A 22,718-nucleotide genomic window follows, 5' to 3' on the forward strand; every position below is an offset into this window, starting at 1 on the left:
GTAGTTGAGTTTTTTGTTTTTTTTAGATGTTTGGTTTTTGTAAGTTTTAAATAATTTCTTCTGATACAGAGTATTTAAAACATACTATGTGCTTTTTCTCTCCTTCCTAATCTCAATTACTTCTTTAAGATTGAGAAGGAGAAAGAAACTGGTTCTAGAGGTCTGTAATACCCAAATGATAAGGTTTTTTTGTTTTCTGTTTTTCTTGGTAAAAAACCTTCCAATATGCAAACTATTATCAATTCATTCACCAACCCCAAAATGCATTCCTTCTTGTGGGTACATAAGTACTTAATCTTCCTCAAGATTTAATTCATTTTAGAGTAGATGGCTTTTATTGAAGTATCTGTTTTATATTATAAGCCCCTTTGTAATTTCCTTGCACAGCATCCAGCAACATACTGCTCCCAAGTCTTTTGATGACACAAAAGTAATAAGAATGTGTATGAAAAAGCTGGATGATCTTTTAAATCCTTGCTATTTAAAGTGTGGTCTGTGGACAGGCAGCTTCAATATCACCTGGGAGCTTATTAGAAATGCACATCCTTGGACCTCACCCCAGACTGATTAGAATTAGACTTTTTGGGAGAGGGGCCCAGTCATCTGCCCCAATAGAGTCATGTACCAGGTGCTTCAAGAAGCACTGTGTAAATAAGAGTTACCACTTATTAAGTGCTTACTATGCTAGGCACTGTGCTAAGTATGTAACTGTACGTGATCTTACTACATGTACTAACCAACTCTGTGAGGTATATTCTATTACATCTATTTTATAAATGAGGAAATTAGGCTTTCTAAATTGAAATACAGGTATCAGTGAAGTCAAGAAAAACCCAGCTCTGTCTAACTCCAAAGGCTGTACCTTCTTTTGAATGAAGGAAGAAGGTTCACGTGGTTGGGTGTTACTGGAAAGTAAAACATTCACTGCAAAAGTGTAATTTTTACTGCAAGCCACAGATGCATTTACACACCATGATGCCTTACAAATGTCAATAGTCTGTCATTGAACATTTGGGTAGGGAAGTGACAGAAACGACTGAAGCATAAACACTACATTTTAAACATATTTAATTATAGGACCCTATAGGTTTTGCAGATGAGAAAGTATACCTTCTCTCTATTTAAGGACATAATTGGAAGCAGAGATATTCATCTGTAATCAAATTTAGAAAGGGAGGCAAAGTTTCAGCTTTCAGTCAGAGGCCAAAATTTGGAACAGAGGGCCAATACATCTAAGCTAAATCTAAAACGCAATGAGGGAGATTTAGGAAGAAAAAAAGACAGCTTTTCATAATTATAACAAATGCAGTTGAAGAAAGAATCTGCTGGGATAAGCTTTTGTTTGAAAAATTTTGACACAGGCAGACTGTGAATGTGTCATAGTATATAGGCTTAGATCTAAAGTTGCTCTCACTAAAAACATTTTCAAAGGACCCAAGCCCACCTGGCTTCTCCCTACATACTCGACCTCCATGCTCTTTATAGAAGTAAATCACTTGCTGTGAATATTCAATTTGCCTTTTTGTTAGGCAGGGTATACAGGCCAAGGGGAGAACCCAGAGGGTGGGAGGGCAGGGGAAGAACAAAGGAAAGTCCATTCCAAGACTTCTCCATTGACCCACGGCGCCCACCCACTGAATGATCCATAGGGATTGCCAGGGGAGCGTGCACGCCGGGCTAATGGGGCACAGAGCTCAAGCTGGACTGGAGTTGTGAATGCTGCTGAGTGCCTTCCAGTGCTTAGCACCTGCAGATGCTTGGGGAAACTGTTCCTCCTCCAACAGCTGTTCTCCACAGGAGTTCAGGCAAGTGCCCGTCAGCCAGGACAGGGAGCCACCGAGGGGCTCCAGACGGCCCACGCAGACTACATCAACGTGTTCAGCACTTCGCAGAAAACAGACTTTCAAGGAATTCCTGTGGTGAGGAGATAAACAATTTTGACGAAATTCCTCACTGAAATGTCTAGGTAAACGAGGACTTCTGGAAAGCCAACCATACACAGTGACCATAGTTTCAGGTCCCCAGACTAGGATGTATATTTTGTCAATATTGAAAAGGACAGCATCATCCTCTGGACTCTCCCCCTCCGCTTCATCCTCATTGTCTGGTCTCTGGTTTTTTCATTGCAAAGGAGAGGTGATGCCAAGTGAGCCTCCAGACTCTGGTTCCTTCTCCCAGGAGCCAACACGCAGTCTGCTGTGAGTAAGCCATGGAACAGAGGAGCTGCTTCAAAGGCCTTGGGGAGTTTTCCACGTTGGCTGCCAGGCTAGTTAAGTGTGCAGTGTTGGAAATTCTAATTCTGGATGAAAAGAGTCACCCCCGCCCCCAGAGGGGTAGGACAGATAAAATGAGGAAAGTCTGCCACAAGAAGCCAACGTCTTCATCTCAAACCACCTCTGCTAGGGAAACATTGTTTTAAACTTTTTCAGAATTCCTATTTAAAAAAAAAAAAAAAACTTTGTTCTTTGCTTTACATGGTCCTCCTGAGAAATCTTGACTTCTCTGAAAAAAAGACAAGGATCTGGCAGGGGAAATATTTATCGCTCTTACCAATCATCTCTGGCAAATTCCTTCAAAACCTGACCTCTTCATTTTTTTCCCCCACCACGGAGATGGACTGCCTTGCACATCAACATGAAGGACACCAGGAGCAAAGTAGGCCTTTGCTTCACCTCCTCTCCACCCCTTTCTATGACCCTGTTCCCAGCTCTCCATTCTGGGAATGTGCTTTGAAACGGGGCCAAGGTGAGAGGGCGTGAGGCCTCCTTGTCACTAGGTCAGAGACCGAGAGGTTTTGAGGAGAAGTTTCCTCTAATGAAATGAAAGCTTCAGAGTACTCCAGATGGAAAGAGTGCCAAAAGAAACTGTCTTTCTTTAGCTGCCTCGGTAGGAGGGACGCTACCAGTGTCAAGCACAGCGGGAACGGGGGAGCCAGGCCTTGGAAGGTGGCCATTCATGGTTTTGGGACCGGGTGCAGCTGTTTCACATGGAAAGGGTCAGCGGCTCAGAGCAATAATTCTGTGGAGCTTGTAGACAAATGAATTCACAATATCCTTTATATATCTTGGCATCTCCAGTCCCCTCCAATCTCCAGGCTCTCTACCTCTCTTTGGTGGCTACTTATTTCAAGGACTGAGATGGAGGATAAACAAGAGCTGCACTTAAAGAAACTGCTTCAGACCAAGAAGACACATTCTGGGAGCAAACTTTATTCCCAGGTGGTCTGGATGAGGGACACTGAGGTACGCTATGGGAGCGCCGGTCACCGCGTGTCGGAAATGTCTGTTTCTTTTCTCCAACACAAGTCACGCAGCACTCTCGTGCTCAGCACTTTGCAAAGAGCAAAGCAGATGTCGGCTGTTGAAGAATGCATGCGAGCCTGAAGCCAGCAACACTGCAATCCACCAAATGCCTGTGATGGAATCCATAGCTCCTCTGCTCACAAGTTTCCTCACTGACGTCATTTCAGGGGAAGCCAAAAATAAATAGCGGAATATGCAGGAAGAGCCCGGACAGGCTGAAGTGGTTGAGTGTTTCAAGCAAACAGCAACAGCGGAGGGACTGTTTTTCTACAAGGGAGGGGGCTCGGGGGAACACGATCCACACATATGTGAAGCAAACCTTTGCACTTCACTGGGATACGTTTTCAAGTTAAACCCAGATGAATAATGGTAAAGAAAAAAAAAAAGCAAGAAATAAAGGCCTTCCCTAGCTTCGGTAACAACAGCTGGAGAGACCTTCATTAATCACGTAATTGTGTATCTGAAGTTCTGCTTGCTGGAAAGAAACCTCAGGCAGGTAGCTGAAATTACCCTGCAGGCAACCCGCTGAGGCCTCTTTGTCTGCAGTGGGAGGAGGACATGAAGAAGTGCCCAGGGATCCTATGCCAACGAATCTTTATGTTCCTTGCACCTGCAGACACTTATTCTGGCAAAGCTGCACATCACATTTAAAGTACTAAACCCAGGTTTCCCATACACTAATGGAAGATGTTAGATTTGAAAGAACACAGCAAGTCTAAGATAGAAATAAAACACACATGAAGATTTCAGATGGTGGGCTGGGTGCAGTGGCTCATGCCTGTAATCCCAGTACTTTGGGAGGCTAAGGCGAGAGGATCACTTGAGACTGGGAGTTCAAGACCAGCCTGGCCAACATGGTGCAAACCCGTCTCTACTAAAAATACAAAAATTATCTTGGTGTGGTGGCGTATGCCTGTAATGGCTGTACATTTTACCTGTAGAAAATGGTTAGAGGACTAGCTGCCCAAACCCTGCAAGGGCTACATTATCTGAGCCTGGCACTTAGAGATTATGGGAACCAGGATCAAAGGCAGAGGCCAAACTTCTGATTAATTTATTATCACTAGTAACATTTTAACTAATGTTACTACTGGGGAGGCTCAGGCAGGAGAATCACTTGAACCTGGGAGATGGAGGATGCAGTGAGCCGAGATTGTGCCAATACTGTACTCCAGCCTGGGTGACAGAGCAAGACTCCACCTCAAAAAAAAAAAAAAGGCCGGGCGCGGTGGCTCAAGCCTGTAATCCCAGCACTTTGGGAGGCCGACACGGGCGGATCACGAGGTCAGGAGATCGAGACCATCCTGGCTAATACGGTGAAACCCCGTCTCTACTAAAAATACAAAAACTAGCCGGGCGAGGTGGCGGGCGCCTGTAGTCCCAGCTACTCGGGAGGCTGAGGCAGGAGAATGGCGGAAACCCGGGAGGCGGAGCTTGCAGTGAGCTGAGATCTGGCCACTGCACTCCAGTCTGGGCGACAGAGCAAGACTCCGCCTCAAAAAAAAAAAAAAAAAAAAGATTTCAGATTCTGTACTCCTAGTTGCTATAAGCCAGAAAAGTTATTGTTCTCTGCTTTCATCACTGTCCTATAGTAGATGAGGTTGGGGATTTTTAAAAGCAACTGGCAAGTTCAGTCTCACTGTTGGCTGTGCAGACTTTCATGGGCCTCTTGCCTCTCGACACCTCTGGCCTGTTGTTAGTGTTCTAACAAAGATCACCACTGCCATAGTCACCTGGTGTGTGGACAAGTGGCTATATCTACATAAAAGGTTGACTTTCATTTGAACTATATATGCCACTGATAAGAACGTTTTTGCTCCCATTAAATGTTCTTCTGGGAGAAAAAAAACATCAAAGAAAGTTGAGGCTTTGGGCTGTGGTTTGTCGTTTAGAACCACCATGAGAATGAGGATCACAAGAAAACCTGACATCTCCCCTCTTCGGTCCCACTTGCTGACAACTTTCTCCCATGCTCCCAATCACTCAAAAAGCCAAGGGAGCAAAAGAAAATGTGTGATAGAACATTCTGGCCATATTCTCTCAGCAGGATCTTGGCCTGTACAAAATACAGTTACTTACCTGCTGGGGAAGTGTTTTGGAGGAATCAGGGAGGAGAGGCTAACGAGAAACTGAATACCCTCTAGGGCAGTAAAGACTGAAGAGTCAGCCGGGCGCGGTGACTCACGCCTGTCATCCCAGCACTTTGGGAGGCTGAGGTGGGTGGATCATGAGGTCAGGAGATCAAGACCATCCTGGCCAACACGGTGAAACCCCATCTCTACTAAAATACAAAAAACTAGCCGGGTGTGGCGGGGTGCAGCTGTAGTCACAGCTACTCAGGAGGCTGAGCCAGGGGAATTGCTTGAATCTGGGAGGTGGTGATCCCAGTGAGCCAAGATTGCACCACTGCACTCCAGCCTGGAGACAGAGTGAGACTCCGTCTCAAAAAAACAAAAAACAAAAAACAAAAGACTAAAGAGTCAACCTTAAAAACAGGGGTCAGCAAACCATAATCCTCAGGGCAGATGTGGCCTGCTGCCTGTCTGTAAGTAAAGTTTGATTGGCATACAGGCATGCCTATTTATATTGTCTAGGTGGCTTCTGTACTTGAATGGCAGAGTAGAGTAGTTGGGAATAAAGACCTGGCTTACACAGCTCAGTGCACTTTTACTGCCTGGCTCTGTGCAGAAAAAATTTGTTAACACCTGCTTTAAAAAATGAGAATTTCCTTTAATTTTTGAAAGTAAGTGCTTGGGCAAGAGAATTCGGTTAATCTGTAATGAATGTCAGCAGATACTTAATGGTGGGGGAGGGGATCTCAGAGGCCTTACGAGTTAGTGTTCTGCAATTCTTTTGTAGGATAAAGAACAAGTGGCCTTCAATTTTTCTCCTGCATCCTTTTCTCAGCCAACTATTAAATGCCCCACTTTTCCATGCCTACAGATTACAGGCAGCTTCACACTCTCCGCTTATGATCAGTGAGATCCTGACATCTAAGCGCCCCCTCTGCTGGTTCCCACGGTAGACGAAAGCAGCTGTTGTTCCCTTCTCCCTAAGGAATAGCCGAGTGTCACTGTGACTACTACACTGGTGGGCAGAGACCACTGCTGTACCTGTTGGCCAAAAGCTGAGACCTAGTTCCCGAGGGCGAGGTCAGGTAGATGGCCAGGTCTCCTCTCCTGGGGTGGGTGATGGTGATGCGCACAACGACATGCTCCAGGTAGTTGACATGGCGGTTGGGGTTATCCGAGCAGCCCGAAGCTTTGTAGATGGAGCGCACTGCACTGTTAGGGCGGATTGTTCTGTAACAGAGAGGGAGGGAGTTTGAGCAAATGACACCATAGAGCTCAGGTGAGTGAACCTGGAGGCATGGAATAAACTTACAATGTAAGATAAGCAGCTGATAGCTGGATACTAAACAACAGTGCTATCACCAAAATAACTGGGTCACTGAAAGGATTACCAGTTAGTGGGAAAGATGCAAGGGAGAGGTGAAAAAGGAACAAGATTCTTCCATCTTCATGAAGGTAATAGATCTCAAACTTGAGTGTGCATTGATATCACCTTGTTAAAACATAGACTGCTGGCCCCAGAGTGTATGACTGAGTAGGTCTGGGATGGATCTCAAGAATTTGCATTTCTAACAAGTTCCCAGGTGATAGGGATACACTGTGAGAACCACTGTACTGTGGTACAGTGGAGGCTTGGGGATTAGCATACCGGGGGTTCACATCCCTCGCTCTGTAACCCGCCAGCACATTCTTCCCTCTTGCCTACAGGTTCCCGTCTTCCTCTCTAGCTTCTTCCTGTGCCACAGTTCCCCTTGAACACTGGGCTGCAGCCACAATGGCATCAGGTTCAACCTCTGGGTAATTCAAGTTTCCCACGTTGGGGACTTTGCACGCACTACTCTGCTTGAAGTACTTTCTTTGTTGTTGTTGATGTCCCTATGGCTAACTCTTCTTCCTTCAAGGTCAAAGATTAAATTTCCCCTCCCTGAGACCTTCATCGAGCCACCGGTGAAAATACGTCCCCCATCTCTCATTTTTTACATTGTTAAAATTTCCAACATTCATTTATTACAATTTGTAATTATTTACTTATTATATTTTTGGTGTGAGGCCTCCATTAGACTGTAACCTCCACAAGGGTAGGAAGTATTACTTATTCTCCTTTTTATTCCTAATATTTTGCTCAGCACTTAATTTTCAGTAAGTGGGAGAAAAATAGTTACTGAATGAGTTTGTGAATGAATAAACACATAATTCCTTTGATCCCGTTTCCTCATTTCTCAAATGAGAATAACACCCAAGTTGTTACACAGCTTTAACATGAAAACATACATGAAGTTTCTAGCCCTTGGCGTGGCCCATAGTAAGTGCTCAATAAACACTGGTTAACTTTCCACCCTTTTGTTTTTTCTCTCTCATTCTTTGCCACAAGAGTAGAATGAAAATAAACTCAAACAACTTTAGTTGATTTACTTCTGCTTCCTAACACATTTTCTCAAGAATGACAATGTCTCTAGTTTCAACATTAGCCAAGGTTCAAAAATACTTTTCAGAGAGAAAAGTCTCTGAACAGAAAGCCAAGAGCAAAACACTAATAAGCCTACTAAGATAGAATCCTGTTGGCAAACCTTGTCAGCACAGCCTCCAAGTCTATGCCACTAAAACTGGGGAATAGGCCCTGAAAGCTGTGAGTAAACTGCAATCTCATTGACTGTACATTTTGCATCACTCTTTGGATAACTACGCGGTATAGAGTTGTTACAGTTTTTAAAAGTACACTGACTTCTGGAGAACACCTGCACCACCAAATAGAAATACTGACAGTAGAAAACCTTCAATAGCCCAGAGGTAAGCATATCACCCAATCCCTTTTTCAAAGATGCTTTTCTTTGAAGGATTCTTGGGCTATACTAGTATCAATGTAATAGCTCTAAATCCTAGTCATTCTATTACCATTTCATAGTCACATTAGAGAGACACTACAGAGAGCTTTTAGCTTCTGTGTGCAACAAGGGGCTGTCTTGAGCAATTTACTGGCTTGCTCTATTTTGGGGCATTGTCATGCTGTTTGCCAGCAGCAAGCATTACTTGATTTGTCGGTCTGTGCTCTCCACACACACGTGCTGCCGGGGAACGGTGGTCCACTTCTCTGCCTCCATCACCATGGCTTCTGCATCCATCAGTCCAAATCCATAAAGATGGCTCACTGTGGAAAGCAAGAGACTGGTCAGCTTCACTAAGCTACATATGTCGAACTATAAAGTCACTCAGTGGAGATCCCAGATACACCCCTGTGGGATCCTAGCTAACTTTCCAGCAATGATTTGAGAAATACATCCAGCAAAACCAAGACATAATCATGTCAAGAAAATAAGACATATGTACAGTTTTCATTGCTTATCTATCACTACCAGTAATATGCCTATCATTTATGAATTGTTACTCCATGCCAGGCACTAGTTCACAGTTTTACATTTAGTCCTCCCAACAATCTTCAGAGGTTAATGCCATTATTATTATCATCATTCATTAATGAGAAAACTGAAGAACAGAGAAATACTTGGCCAAGATTGACTAGCAAGTCACTGGTTGAACTAGATTCTAATGCACATAGTTTTTCTCCAGGGCCCCCCTGTTTAATTACTTGCATTTAAGTGATGACATCACTGTTTTCATAAGATAAAATAATTAATAGGTTTAACGAGAAGTAACAATGTATATGACTTCTCATAGTGCAAGAAGAACTTACATACAAGAGATACCAATGTTCTGACATGTCTAGTAATTAAGTTGACTACCTTAGAAGACATAAATTATTACCTTTCTTCTAGCATATACAAAATTTATCAAACTTGATCCATGAAATATTTGGAGGCCTCTAGACTTTCATGCCAGCTTCGGGTCTTTGGATCTTTTGGTTCTCAGTTAGCACACCTATTGATCTAAAGCTGAATTTGACATAACTGTCTCAGAAACTTCAATTAGATATAGGAATACTTGGTTGATACAATAATATATACACGTGCAGCAGATCTTTCTAAAAATACTTTAAAATTCCAGTTGGCACTTAAAATCTCCACTTCTTATTGAGCTGTCTCTTATAACTATATTCAACACTATGTCCTATTTCCAGTTTTTGTCTAAAACATTTTTTATTATCACATGAATGACTTTATGCAAACATTTATATAGCTGCCCATGCTTACGGATTACTTAAATACATTAGCTTGATTGTCAAGGTGTGCTCAGATGTAGTTCCATTCTACCTGCAAAACAACCTCATCACCAAACCTTTTGCTTTAGGAAGGCCACTCTTAGAGACCCTAGTCAGAAGCTACTCTTTCTGCCCCTCTGCCTTTGTCCAGGTTGAGCACTTGGCCTGACAACCCCTCTTTCTTTCTCTCTGCAGAGTTAAGCCCTGCTCTTGTAAGTTCCTGAAGGCCAGGCTAGTCTATCTTTTCCTTCTTGAAGTACTCTCTGACCAATGAAATAGTCAAAAGACATTTACTGAAATTCGACTATCTGTGACGAGTGGACTTTTCTCCTTTCTATTCTGGTAACTAATTAATTTGTCAGTCCATCTGCCCTTCTGCCCATCCATCCATCCTTCCATCCATCCATCATCTATCCCTCCATCCATCCATCATTTCTTGAATGCCTTTGATGTGCCACATACTGTTATCAGGCACTGCACTTTTTATCTGTGCCATCAATTGCATTGCCAATTAACTCTCTCTGTCAGCATATGTCTTTTTACTCCAGCTGCATTATAAACTGCTTGATGACAGCAACTGGGTCTTGTTTCTTTATATGTTCTATGTTAACAGAACTTGATGCACATAGAGGACAAATAAATTATAGTATATAAAAAAGGAACACTGTGCTAGGATGAAAAAATACTGACTTATTCATGCGATTTGCTAATCACATAATTGTCAGCAAACAAGAAAAAATAATACACATTTTCTTTGTTTTGGGATGTTATGATCTACGTTATCTACATTATTAAGTTCATGAAGCTCCATGTGAGAAAATCTGTGTAAAGAACCATATGAATGTAAGGTCATCTTACTTTAATAACAGGTACTTAGCCAGATAGGACATATGAAATAAAAAAAGTAAACCTACTTTGCTATGGCACAGATATAGGTAGGAGTTTCACAAATGTACTTCTGTAATTTTTATTATTTTTCTTAAATTAAAAAGTAAGCATATTCATTGTAAAACATCTTATCCAGAAAAGAGTAAACAAAATGAAAGTTATCAAAAACCTTATCACAAGTTGATCCACTTTTATGAAAAATTCTGAATATTTAGTTTTAGTTCCATAACATCATAAGGGTTCATTAAAAAGGGACAGAGGTACTCACATGATACAGAAGAAATGTCAAATTTGGGCTTAAGGAACTCAACTGTGGTGATCATGAGAATCATTATATTCTTACTCATCATTTAACCATAGCCTATACCAGGTCATCATGGACAGTCGATGGGATTTTTCCCCCACCCCGGGGAAACTGAAATTGAAATTGAAATTGAAAGATGTTATGTCAGGAGTTCTACCTCCGATCATCCTTAAATATCCCCCATGCTAGGGTCAAGTGGTTTTAAACTAGCACAACTCATCATTTTATTTCAGTTTAGGGAAATAAGATGAAAGATTTAGTTGCATGTTGGGGGTGTGGAGAAGGGAGGTGGGGACTTGGAGAGGGCAAGGGCTTTGAGCTGTCACTGCAATACCAAGTACGTGCCCCACCTGAGCACCCACACTTGCACTCAGCTGCACTGGCTCCTATTTCCACCTCCCCTCCTCCATAACTGTCCACCTAACAACCATGAGGACATAAATTAACGTGAACAATCAGATACAGCAAACACTTCATGCCTGTTAAACAACCACTTGAGTTAAGTAGAAACGCACCTTGAGACTTTATGAAGGCCATAAATTTGTTTCCTTTTCCAATTCAATTTCTACCCTCCAGAGACAATGTCTGTTCATGAAACACTCAAACTAGATGCTTAGAAAAGAGGCTGACTAGCTACAGTTAAACTGCAGACTGGTCAATGAAAAAAAAACTTCATACTAATACAATATTAATAAACAAGAAAACTGGTCGCTGAGTAGATCAATGAAGGTCAATATGTCAATAAGGGAAATTGCACAATAAATGTGTTGGGCAGATGAACTCCCTCAAAACCTGCTGTCAATAGGGGAAAGAGCCATTAAGCAGTTTGGAAGCACTGACAATTTTTTACATAAAATTTTCATACTCAAAATGACCTATAAAGAGAGAAACATTGACTTTTTGGGTGACCATTTGAGTCAAGTCTGTCTTGCTCATCTACTGTTATCCTGAGGGGCTCCCAAGGGTTCAGAGTATGAGTCTCTCCAGGGGCTGTGAAATGCCTGGCTTGGAGCAGGGCTTTCATCAATATTTGTGAAATGAATGAATGGCACTGAGAAGAGAAATGTTATTTAATTCACCAAGTGTCATAAAGTGTTTACTAGGGAATTGTAAGGGGAAATTAAGAGACCTGTTCTTTTTATTACTGATTTCTGTAAAGTCACCCTTAACATTTGAAATTTATTCAAGTACAGAGCCAATAGTCACATTTTACAATGTACAATTATAGCAAATATACTGTACAAACGGTTGGTTATGATACAGCCATTCCATAACAAAAGTAATCTTACTTATGCACATTTCTCATGCCCAGTTCAGAGCAAAAGCTGAGCCTGAATATAATTTTATGATGATCAAGAGGAAGCCTCTTTGTGCAAGCACTGTGTAAAATGCAAACTTGCATGAAATCAGAGCACTATTAACATTGGTGTGAACAGGAATCCCGACCAGTTCAAACAGAATTCTTCATTCCTAAGAGTGGGGGCAGAAACATTCAATTCGGTTTTAACCTTAGTTAAAATTCAAAAATCAAATATTAAAAACATATTGAGGGAACAAAGTACGTATATGGAATAATTAAAGATATTGAAGCAAAGTTACTGGAGTACATTTCGGAAAGTAAATTTGTTTTTTAGTGGAGTGAGGCAGGACAAGCTCTGTTTCAATAAAGGAAGTTTGCAAAACTTGCCTACCGTTATATCTGTTCCTTTAGAGTTCAGGGCTGTTTACATTTTGATAGGTATAAGATATCAACTGAGGTCTCACAAATAGCCTCATTTATGCACGTAAGCTCAGGAAAGCCGTTTCATCTTGCACCAGAAGTACAGCTAGTTTTTATTCAAAAGTATCCAAAGGCTTCCCTGCTTGGAATAGTCAGATGGAGAAGAGAACACAGGAAAATAGTTAATATTCTCTGGCAGGTATATTCTTCTTTTCTGATGAGACCAGAAGTGCTGAGAGAAGATAATCGTTAGGCACACAGGTAGGTAATTGCGTAGTTTGAAAGCAGATTCAGTTAATACACACAACAGTTTTAGCTAGGAGGCCTAAAAGACTCTCTTCTAAAGATAAGCTAGAAAGCTCAGCAGGGGGAAAAAAAAATAGGAGTTTCTGGGCATAAGAAGCTGTAACCAGGAAAAATTAGGTATATGTTCATCTCTTTTAGTGGATGGTCCTTACTGGAGCCAGCTATTTAACAGTTTCACAAAATTACACTGAATGGATATTTCATGATGACACTAACAAGATTATTAGTAAATCACTCTACAGGAATTGACTGGTTGCAAACAGTTTGAGCTTCCTAAAGTGAAAGAGGACCTTTCTGCTAAAATACAGTGTTATGCAGCGTCCCACAAACAAATACATAAAATAGGGCAAACAAATAAATTAAGGCAAACAAGCAGCACCAAAAACTCTCTCCAAGGAGCCTAGTAGAAGCTTTAAATTTGGCCTATACGTGAAAAAATGCAACTTAGTAACAACTGTCCATTACTGAGTATTTAATGTAAAAGCATAGCTAAAATACCTCCCTATTCCTTGTGACCAGGGAGAGAGAGTAAATGTCCATATTTGCTCAGGGCTGTCTGATGTTAGCATTGAAATGCTTGAGCCCTGGGAATTCCCTCATTCCTGGGCAAACCAGGAGACTGGTCACCGTACATGCAACTGAAATCGGAATGTGACAGTACTATGGAGAGAGAGTACTCTCCCAACTGTTAACATCAATAATCTAGTTCCTAGAGGGCAGTCAGGCATCCTGCACCTATATTTCTATTTGTTCAGATGCACATAACCGTCAAAATACGAAACATGGACGATAAAATTATTTGATTATTCGAAAGCATCTGTTTCAATATACTTCACTAATATAAAAATTGATCCAACTAATTATTATATCACTCAGGTTGCAAAGCACGTACTCTGTATTCAACACCATACTCAACAGTGAGATCCAAATGCAATAGAAAATAATTTGTGTTCTCACTCAAGTAGGAGGTGAGACAAGAATAACTTTATAATTTGACTGAGAAACAAAAGCACCAAGCTGTATAATTGCTGTAAGTATAAAAGGACATCCAAAGAGTAAGAAATCAGTCAAATACAAGGGATAGGAAGAAACTCATGGAACCACGTGTACAGTAAGTACTCAATCCATGTGAACCCAAATCTGCAGTAACCTAAGGTAACCTGAGGGGAAAGTGATCCGTATTGGGATTGTGCTTTCATGCATGTGTAGGATTTAGTTAGGTGGAGACGGAGGTAGCACATCGCAGGGGCCAGGACTGAGCATCCTAGTTAGATAATTAAGTCTTTGTGTGGTTCATTGAGGCACCAAGGAAACCAGCATTCCTACAGTCGGGTGAATGGCCAGCAGGGGAAGGGGAGAGTAAGTATGCAGGGAATAGAGGGTGAGACCAGACTGCAGGAGAACTCAAAGACAACCACGATTGCTGGGTGTCAGCCGCCATCAATCAAGTTGTTGCTATTCTCATCTACCTATAAGTAAACCACCAGAATAAAAGGTAGTTACCCAAATTCCTGTCTTGAGGAGGGCTGCTTGATCTGTGGGCTGGGTAGAAATTCCGAACCAGAGATCAAAGAGCTGCCTGCAGCTGTTGCAGTCCTAGCACCTTGGGATTCTTTGATCCTCAATGTGCTGAACCACCTGCTCTGAAATAACTGCTCTCACCATGTACCCTGTGCCTCCCTCACCTACTAATCAAACCAGGCCAAATGTGCAGGACAGGAGGAGAGCATGCAACTGAGAGAACCTTGCGACACTTTCCCAAGTTGCCACATCCCACATGCATAATGTAAACACTTAGGTAATGTTTTTTTTTTTTTTTTTAAATGTAAAAAGAAACAGCTAAATATGAAAACAAAATGAAGCTTCCTAAGGAAGAAAGAAAAAGTGGAAGTGATACTTTTCAGTCTCCTGTCGGCAGTTTCACACCTAAATATCTGACAGTGGAAAGCCAGAATGCTCCCAGAAACACCTACTTCTTCCTCTGTCTTATTCCCTTCCTCCGCTCTCTCTTCTCATGTACTCTTATATTTCAGTGCAAAAGGAGCATGAGCTTCTTAGAGATTCAGAACTATAGTTGCAATGCTTTCTTCTGCTTCTCACTGCAAAAATGCAGACTCCCTTGGGGTAGTAAAATGGAGCAGCTGGCACCTGTGTTCTGCTGCCTGGTATTTATTTATTATTTATTTATTTAGAGATGGAGTTTCACTCCTGTTGCCCAGGCTGGAGTGTAATGGTATGATCTCAGCTCACTGCAACCTCTGCCTCCCAGGTTCAAGCGATTCTCCTGCCTCAGCCTCCCAAGTAGCTGGGATTACAGGCATGCGCCACCATGCCTGGCTAATTTTGTATTTTCAATAGAGACAGGCGTTCACCATGTTGGCCAGGCTGGTCTCGAACTCCCGACCTCAGGTGATCCGCCCATCTTGGCCTCCCAAACTTTTGGGATTACAGGTATGAGCCACTGCGCCCCGCTGCCCGGTTTGTTTTTTATTTTTCCCTTGCTCTTCCTAAAATCTCAGGCTCTCATAACAACTCCAGCCAGATCCAAACATGCCAGCCGTCACCACCGCTACTGAGAACTTGCACATGGAAAGTTTCCAGATACTATCTCCTGGGCCTGCACTTCAAAGCTACTCTTGGGGATGGGTTTGGTCAGCAGCTGTACATAGTCAGACAGGCTCTTTAGTACAGACTAGGAAAATACTGCGGAGCTCCTCTTCTCCACCTACGACGTACTTCATTATACAAATATAGGAATATAATGTTTATATATACACACACAATTTATTATATTCTATATGAACATATAGAAACATATTTACTACTATTTGTTTCATTTGCAGAGTTAAAACAAGAAGGAGATATGTCTGCTTTCTGTCAAGGGCCTCTTTCCATTTTAAGAAAAGAAAAAAGTGTCAAATTATTTTCTTATTTTCTTCTGACCAGTCTTCATTTATTTGCTCCCAGCATGGTTACAATAGGCAAGTAATTTGCTTAAGGTAATTAATGGGTATTTCTTGAACAGGAGTAGGAAAACTATTATACCAGCTTGGGGAGACCCAGCCATGTAACCCACAGCATATCCAGATCCCATTTTTGCTTGTTTTTAGGAATGACTGTCTGGACAAAGATGAGAACAAGATAAAAAATGTACCACAAGGGCCTTTGGGTAAAGGCTAGTTGAAGATTAGATTGACCATATGTCAGTTCCCCAGCCTAGATCTTCTTGATGTAAAACTTGAGCAAACGATGAATGAAATGGGAGTTTGGTTAGCCAGCAGCCAAAATTCCTGTTTGTGGATTATTTACATATTACGTTTAGATAATTCTTTATTTAATTTTCCTTTAGTTTTGCTTTGCTTTTCCCTTAAGTTCTTGTAAGATAAAGGAATAGAAAATTTAGTTGACATTTATTTCAAGTGAGTGCCTGTTTACTCAGTGGTTAACAGTAATTACAAAGATTTGGTTATTTCATCCAGCCACACATCCATCAGCTTACCTCACAAGGAGCCTTCTTCACCCACTGTTGGAGGTGATGATGGCAAAGAACAAAGAAAAATTATTCCTTGTCACTGAGAATGTCACCATTTCACTGAGAAGAAAGCTACCACATATCCTACTCAGTTTCTACCATTATGTTAGGCTTCTCAGGAGCATTTCCTTTTATTTTCATGAAACTCAAATAATTTTTAAGCTTAATGGATATCAGTAGGGAAATTTCTGTAAAATTTATGAAAAGTAAGCCATTACTGAGAACTGGATGTCCTTTTAGAAGAAATAAGACTTGAGATGGCCCTTAAATCCTTCAGTAAGATTTGGGTTCATGGAGAAAAGGTAACGAGACCAGGATATCTGGAACGGCATTTTCAAGGAAGCCCTGTGGTCCTGGAATGCATGGCTCGATTTACTCTGGAGGCAATGAGTGCCAACGATCAAGGAAATGACATAATTGAATTGATATTCTGGAAAGATTAATCTGGGATTTGTTATACGGGATATCAGGGGAAGAAGGACTGAGGCAGGGAACCTATTGCAATGGTGCAGGCATGTGAGATTATAAACCAGGTTATGGGAATGGTGAATGAAATGAGAGATCAGGTAAGGAAGAAGCAATGGAGTTTTGCAATTAAAACTGGAGGTGACCACGGAGTCAAGAACAGCATGATGGCCAGAAGGGTATCCCCTGACAACAGAGGTCAGCTTTAGGGAGAAGTTGTTTTGTGAAAGATGATTGATAGCTTCTGTTTTAGAAGTTCTCAGCTGTAAATGACATAGAGAGGGCCTTGTGCAGAGATTCTAGATTGGTAATGGTTGAAGTCAATGTTGAAGATGTAGAACTGAAAATCTTTACTGAAGACATGATACTTGTAACTGAAAAAAAGGCAGACATGTGAAAGAAAAGCAGTGGCATTAAGAGGATGGGAGAGGAAGGGAGGGAGGGAGAGAGAGGAAGAAAGAGGGAAACTCCCTCCTTCCCTCTCTCCGTCTGTAAACAACAGACCTCAGGGAATGGCTAAGGTTAAAGAAGGGGAGAAAAGAATAAAGAGGCAAAGAACCAGGGCTATATCTGCATATCACTAAAAAGAAAGAGAGCTCTAGACTGGGTTGATCTAGAGCATGAATCCTAGAGGAAGACAGTAGGTCTTCAGATATGGCAAGCAGGAGATGGGTCAAAGTGGTAGAATAACTTCTCTTCAAAGGTGGAAGTAGAAACAATAAAAGTAGAAACAAGATTGCAAAGAATTACAGAAGGACTGAATGAACAGTAAGGAAATGGACGCAGCTAATTCGACTACTTGCTGGGAATTTTTAGTTGTGAAAGGAGGGATGGAACGAAGGCAGTAGAATGGAAAAGGTTTTCGATTTTTTTTTCTTCCCCTTTAAGAGTGATAGGAAGTTTGAAAACATAGGGTCGTGGTCCAATTGACAGAAAAGAGAATGGATGTAGCTGGGAGCAAATGGCTCAGCAACTGACAAGAGAGATGTTTGAGGAAAACCTTTCACAATTTCCTTATTGAAATAGCAGGAAAAACACGATTTGAGAGACTACTTTTTCATTTCTTCTAGGGATGGCACTTTATTCTTCTAAGGATGGCACTTCCAGATGCACAGGAGAGAAGGTAATTCATTACATATGGTGGGCGACTTAGGACAGTGGTCCTCAAACTTGCATGTGCACCAGAATCACCCAGGACTTGTTAAAGCACACACTGCTCGGTCCCAATGATGCAGGAGTTTTGAGGTAAGGCCCAGAAATGTGAATTTCTAACATGCTTTCAGGTGATGCTGGTAGATTGTTGGTCTGGGGACCACACTTGGAGAACACTTAGGATATTAGGGATGGCATCTCCTGGCAAAGTCTGGTTAATTAGGCTAACATCTCCAGCATAGGCCCTGAGACTCTACAGGCATGATTCTCAAATACCCCTTCCCTCATGCCAGGAGCAAAAGAAATGAGAGTTGACTGCACAGGATATGATGTAAGTATCTTTTCATATGGTTATCCCAAATATTTCTGCTTCTCTTACAGAAACATTTTGAGAAGATAAAAGTTCCCTTAATTAACCTGCACTTGCATTATCACTCAAAGAAGGAAGTCTAGATACTTCCTTCTTTGAATGCACATTCCTTAAGGCGTTAAGTACATACAGCATTGTTAGGATAGAATCAGGGTTTGACTGAGTTGAATGAAAAATCATGCTCAGTGTACAAAGGTGAAAATAGAAAATGCACTGACGTGTCTATTTCTGAATCCTACTGCCCCTACAATTGAAGCACATTTAATGCATTGAGCATGCTTCTCAAAATGAGAGGCTGGGGGGAAATTTTACACGGGAGGCAAAATTCATATCTTACATACGTATCTTATTACACAGTAGCTAATAAAATTCAACGATCTTATTAGCAAGATAGTATTATTCACATTTTCTAGCTGAAGAAAGTAGGTCTCATGAACACGAAAAGAACTTGTGCAAAGCCATAGAAACTCAAGCTCAAGTCTTCAGAATTTCTTTCTACTATATATTTATCCATTGATTACTGTGGTCTACAAGACATACAGTATTTCTTACCACTAAGGTACTCAAATCAATTATAATCCTCAGAATAACCCTGCAAGGTAATAAAGGGGGAAAACATATTAGGAAATCATCTACATAACTTTGTCTTGTCCAAGTCAACTACACAAAGTACTGCTCTCATCTTCAAAACTTCAGAACTCATGAAAACATCATGTGCAATATATATATATATATATATATATAATATGGGACTTGGAAGGAAAGTTTAACATCTGGTCCCTAACACTTTCCCCTGTTCTTGCTGAGAAACGACCTTCTTCAGTCATTTCTATCAGGGATTTTCTGTGGCACTTATAGATTGAAGAATGACATTGAGTATCAAAGAGCAACTTCCCATTTGTTAACATCCAGCAGTGATCACAACAGCTTTCTTTTTGGCTCTTCCAAGGATGACTCTGGACATTTCAGGGTGTACTGTGTCTTCTGGTGTAACACCATAAAATGAAGCCTGTTGAAGCCATTATTGGGACATGTGATGTAAGTTTAATTGCCTTAAAATGCCAAAGGCTAGCAAGATGTGAGCATGTGTAAAGAGTCTGAATTGAGATTCTAAGAAAAAAAAGAGTCTAGATCTATTTATTTCCCAGAAGATGTATCCAGGTGGATTCTGCAAAGCAACTGCCTGGAGTCTCACTGTATAGTGCTAGGTGCAGCGGACTTAGGAAGTCATGCATAGAACCAGGGAAGGATTAATTTTCAGCATTTCCTTTTGAGCCTTTGGATTTGGTTTATATTATAGACATTGGCACCAATATCAAGATCTCTCTAGACAACAAAATAGGATAGGCTAAGCCATCTTTACTAAAATTGAATTTGGAAAAGATGTAATCATAAGCCCCCTTTCTTCCTCTTTATTTGGGCCCTCGTATTGATCCTCAACTAATTTCCACAGGGCCCACTTACCATGGACTCAGTGTGGTCACAGCAAGTTAGAGTCCTCTGTCCCTGATGTGGGATATGAAACTGGTGCTACAGTCTGTGCTAGGAATATCTGATGCCAGAATCCAAACTTATATGCATGTATTAATTTCAATGAGAGAGTTTCTCCTGTTTACCTCAATTGCAGTTTATTCCTTTCACATTTAAAGCTCTATTCCTTGGTAGAAAAAATGAGCTATGGGGAGTATTTTCACAAGACAGGTTGATGATAATCATGGAAGACTTCAAATGAAGCCTTTTCACCCCTGCTCTGGGCTCATGTATCCTACATATACCAATATTTACAAGGACTCCACCCCAAATATGGATCTTCTACTGAAATTCAAACGAAAGAATCATACATTTGAATTCAAGAAGCTTCCATCATTTTTGTTGAATGTAAAAAAAGTACCTGAAAAGAATTATAGATTTGTGCTTAGCACTTATGCTCACTTAAGATTCTGAGATTTTACTTCAAACTTTGTTTAGAGAGCTGGTGATAAAGACAGTGATGAAAGAGTCACAGATATTGCAATTTTTTTTTTTTAAATGGAGTCTTGCTCTGTCTCTCAGACCGGAGTGCAGTGGCACAATCTCGGCTCACTGCAACCTCCATCTCCCAGGTTCAAGGGATTCTCCTGGCTCAGCTTCCCGAGTAGCTGGGATTACAGGCGCCTGCCACCATGCCCAGCTAATTTTTGTATTTTTAGTAGAGATGGGGTTTCACCATGTTGGCCAGGCTGGTCTTGAACTCCTGACCTCGTGATCCGCCCACTTCAGCCTCCCAAAGTGCTGGGATTAGAGGCATAAGCCACCGCTCCTGGCCAGATATTGCGAAATTTTTTTTAACTCTAGTAACACTGAGTTACTTTGCCAATGAAGAAATAGGTTCTGTGGGTATCAAGACTGAAGCAATGGTTGCAGGTTAAAATGAAGAGAACCATCTCTGGTTGCATACTTCTTAAAAGATACCTGTGCCTTTGATAGCTCTGGAAGAAATCACAACAGAATTCCATGCAACGGGGATGCCCATGTGGGACTTCTGTTGATTAGAGAAAGGTACCTCTTTCCTTAAGGTGGACATCATCCCACTGCAGGGCACGGCACATTCCTTGGTGACTGGATCCAAGGCCAGATTTCCGTACCTACCAACTCAACCCTTTAGTTTGGCTCCCTTGTGCAGTTAACAACCTATGCAACCAAGTGTGGCAGCTCTGTCAAACAATCAGATATTTCTCATGTTTTTAGCTATCTTCTCTGATTCTTTCATGATACGTGACTGCAGTGGGGGTTTCAGGCTTCTAAGATGCACAGTATTGAACTTTGGAACCAAGCTGGATACATATCTTCTACCTTGGCTGTAAATAGACTTCTGAAGGTAAAACAAGAAGCAGATGATTTCCTGACAAAACCATCCCACATAGTATATTAAGAAAGCATATACATTGTAACCTCTGGTGGGTTCAGAAAAACAATATAGCTTCTTAAGACTACTGAAAATTCTAAGTTGGCTTCATGGCCTAGAAAAAGAATATGAATACAATACTTTGGAAGGAGGAAAAGTCATTTATAAACCCTAAGAGCTTCTGTCATTCTGCTTGCATAGCACGTGTACATCAACTCAAAATGCTAACCACAATTATGTATATTTGCTTTCTTTAAATGTTTGTAAGGTTATATGGCAAATACAAAGGCTACAATTGTATGCTAAAAAGAAATTCAAATATCGGAAGTTAGATGGCTTTTTGGAGGTCATGGTGAGCAATAACAACCAACGAAAAGACTTTGGTCAAAGGAAATATGTGAAGGCTTCTCAAAGCACAATTTCTGACCTGATGCTTCTCAAGAAGCAATCTTGTCACCACGCCTTTTGCCCGGGGTTTATTAAAGAGTCATTTCAAAAAGCACTTCTTTCTCTTCTTAAAAAACAAAAGTGGGATGTAGCAAAGATGATTATATATCCCAACTCTACAACTTTCCTCATTTAGAAGAAGGCCAAGAGATGATAAAAAATTTTGCTGAATGTCACAGTCTTAAGGTCACGGATACACAACTGCATACTAAGATAATATAAAATGATCACTGCAAGACAATTTCTTTTCATTTCAACCAGTCAATTTGTTACATACATGACATTTTGTAACACATATCATAGGAACAATAGATTCACACCATCAATATAAGAAATAATATTCTTTTTGACATCAGAATAGCAACTTGAATCAACTTGCTTGAAAGTCATTATTATTATCTAGCTCACTTTCTCAATCACTGCAGCGGCTCCAAAATGGTTTTCAAATGAAATGAGAACTCCTAACTGCAGGATTCAAGTAGCTCTGCTTTTGATTTCTTTTAGATTACTTTCCTCTTCACACCATACCTGTCCTTTTTGTACACTGGGCCCTCTTTTGCCCCTTCCCCAGACCTGTTGCCTTCACCATAGCTGTCTCTTCCAGTTTTAATTTCCAGTCCCCAGGAAACACAAACAAAAGAAGGCATTTGTTTAAACTAAAAGAAACTACAGTATTCCAGATAAGCTTGGTTCCCCAACTTTTGGTAACCCTCAAGTTCTCAAACACCTTTTGCCCTTTCACTGTACTTATTTATGCTTTATTTAGGTTAGGGATATGACATTAATATACTTCATAATCATTGGCAGATTATGCTATTTCCAACACTTTTGAGGCCATTTATTGTTTACTGAAATCCAAGTAATCTTATAAAAAAGAGAAAATAAGGAGGTTAATAATTTATCCAGAACCATCAACTAAAATCGCTGACAATATGAAATGAAAACCATAGCCCAAATTAGAGAAAACAGACTACAAAGAAGAGAAAAGAAGTGTCACAAGAGATATGTGACTATAATGTAGTGAGTCTAATATTTGAAAGGGCTAGGATCAAATTTCATTTCTAAAATACAAATTCCATGTTAATGGATATAGCTCTATATACATCTACATCTGTATCTCTAT

At 40.9% G+C, this 22,718-nt stretch overlaps 1 protein-coding gene across 3 annotated transcripts in view; it reads right to left on the reverse strand.

Moving 5' to 3' along the window:
• Positions 1-22,718, reverse strand: part of PCSK5 (proprotein convertase subtilisin/kexin type 5) — a 464,591-nt gene that overhangs the window by 188,977 nt on the left and 252,896 nt on the right. For all 3 annotated transcript variants that reach the window (XM_033237074.1, XM_033237073.1, XM_033237072.1), the window contains exons 11-12: positions 8,402-8,519; positions 6,416-6,604 (exon numbers count right to left, since the gene is read on the reverse strand). In XM_033237074.1, coding sequence (XP_033092965.1) covers positions 6,416-6,604; positions 8,402-8,519 — 307 coding nt within the window. The remainder of the gene's footprint in view (positions 1-6,415; positions 6,605-8,401; positions 8,520-22,718) is intronic.

This window comes from Trachypithecus francoisi, unplaced genomic scaffold (assembly GCF_009764315.1).
Source record: "Trachypithecus francoisi isolate TF-2019V2 unplaced genomic scaffold, Tfra_2.0 Lachesis_group16, whole genome shotgun sequence".
In the NCBI taxonomy this organism is placed as follows: domain Eukaryota; kingdom Metazoa; phylum Chordata; class Mammalia; order Primates; family Cercopithecidae; genus Trachypithecus; species Trachypithecus francoisi.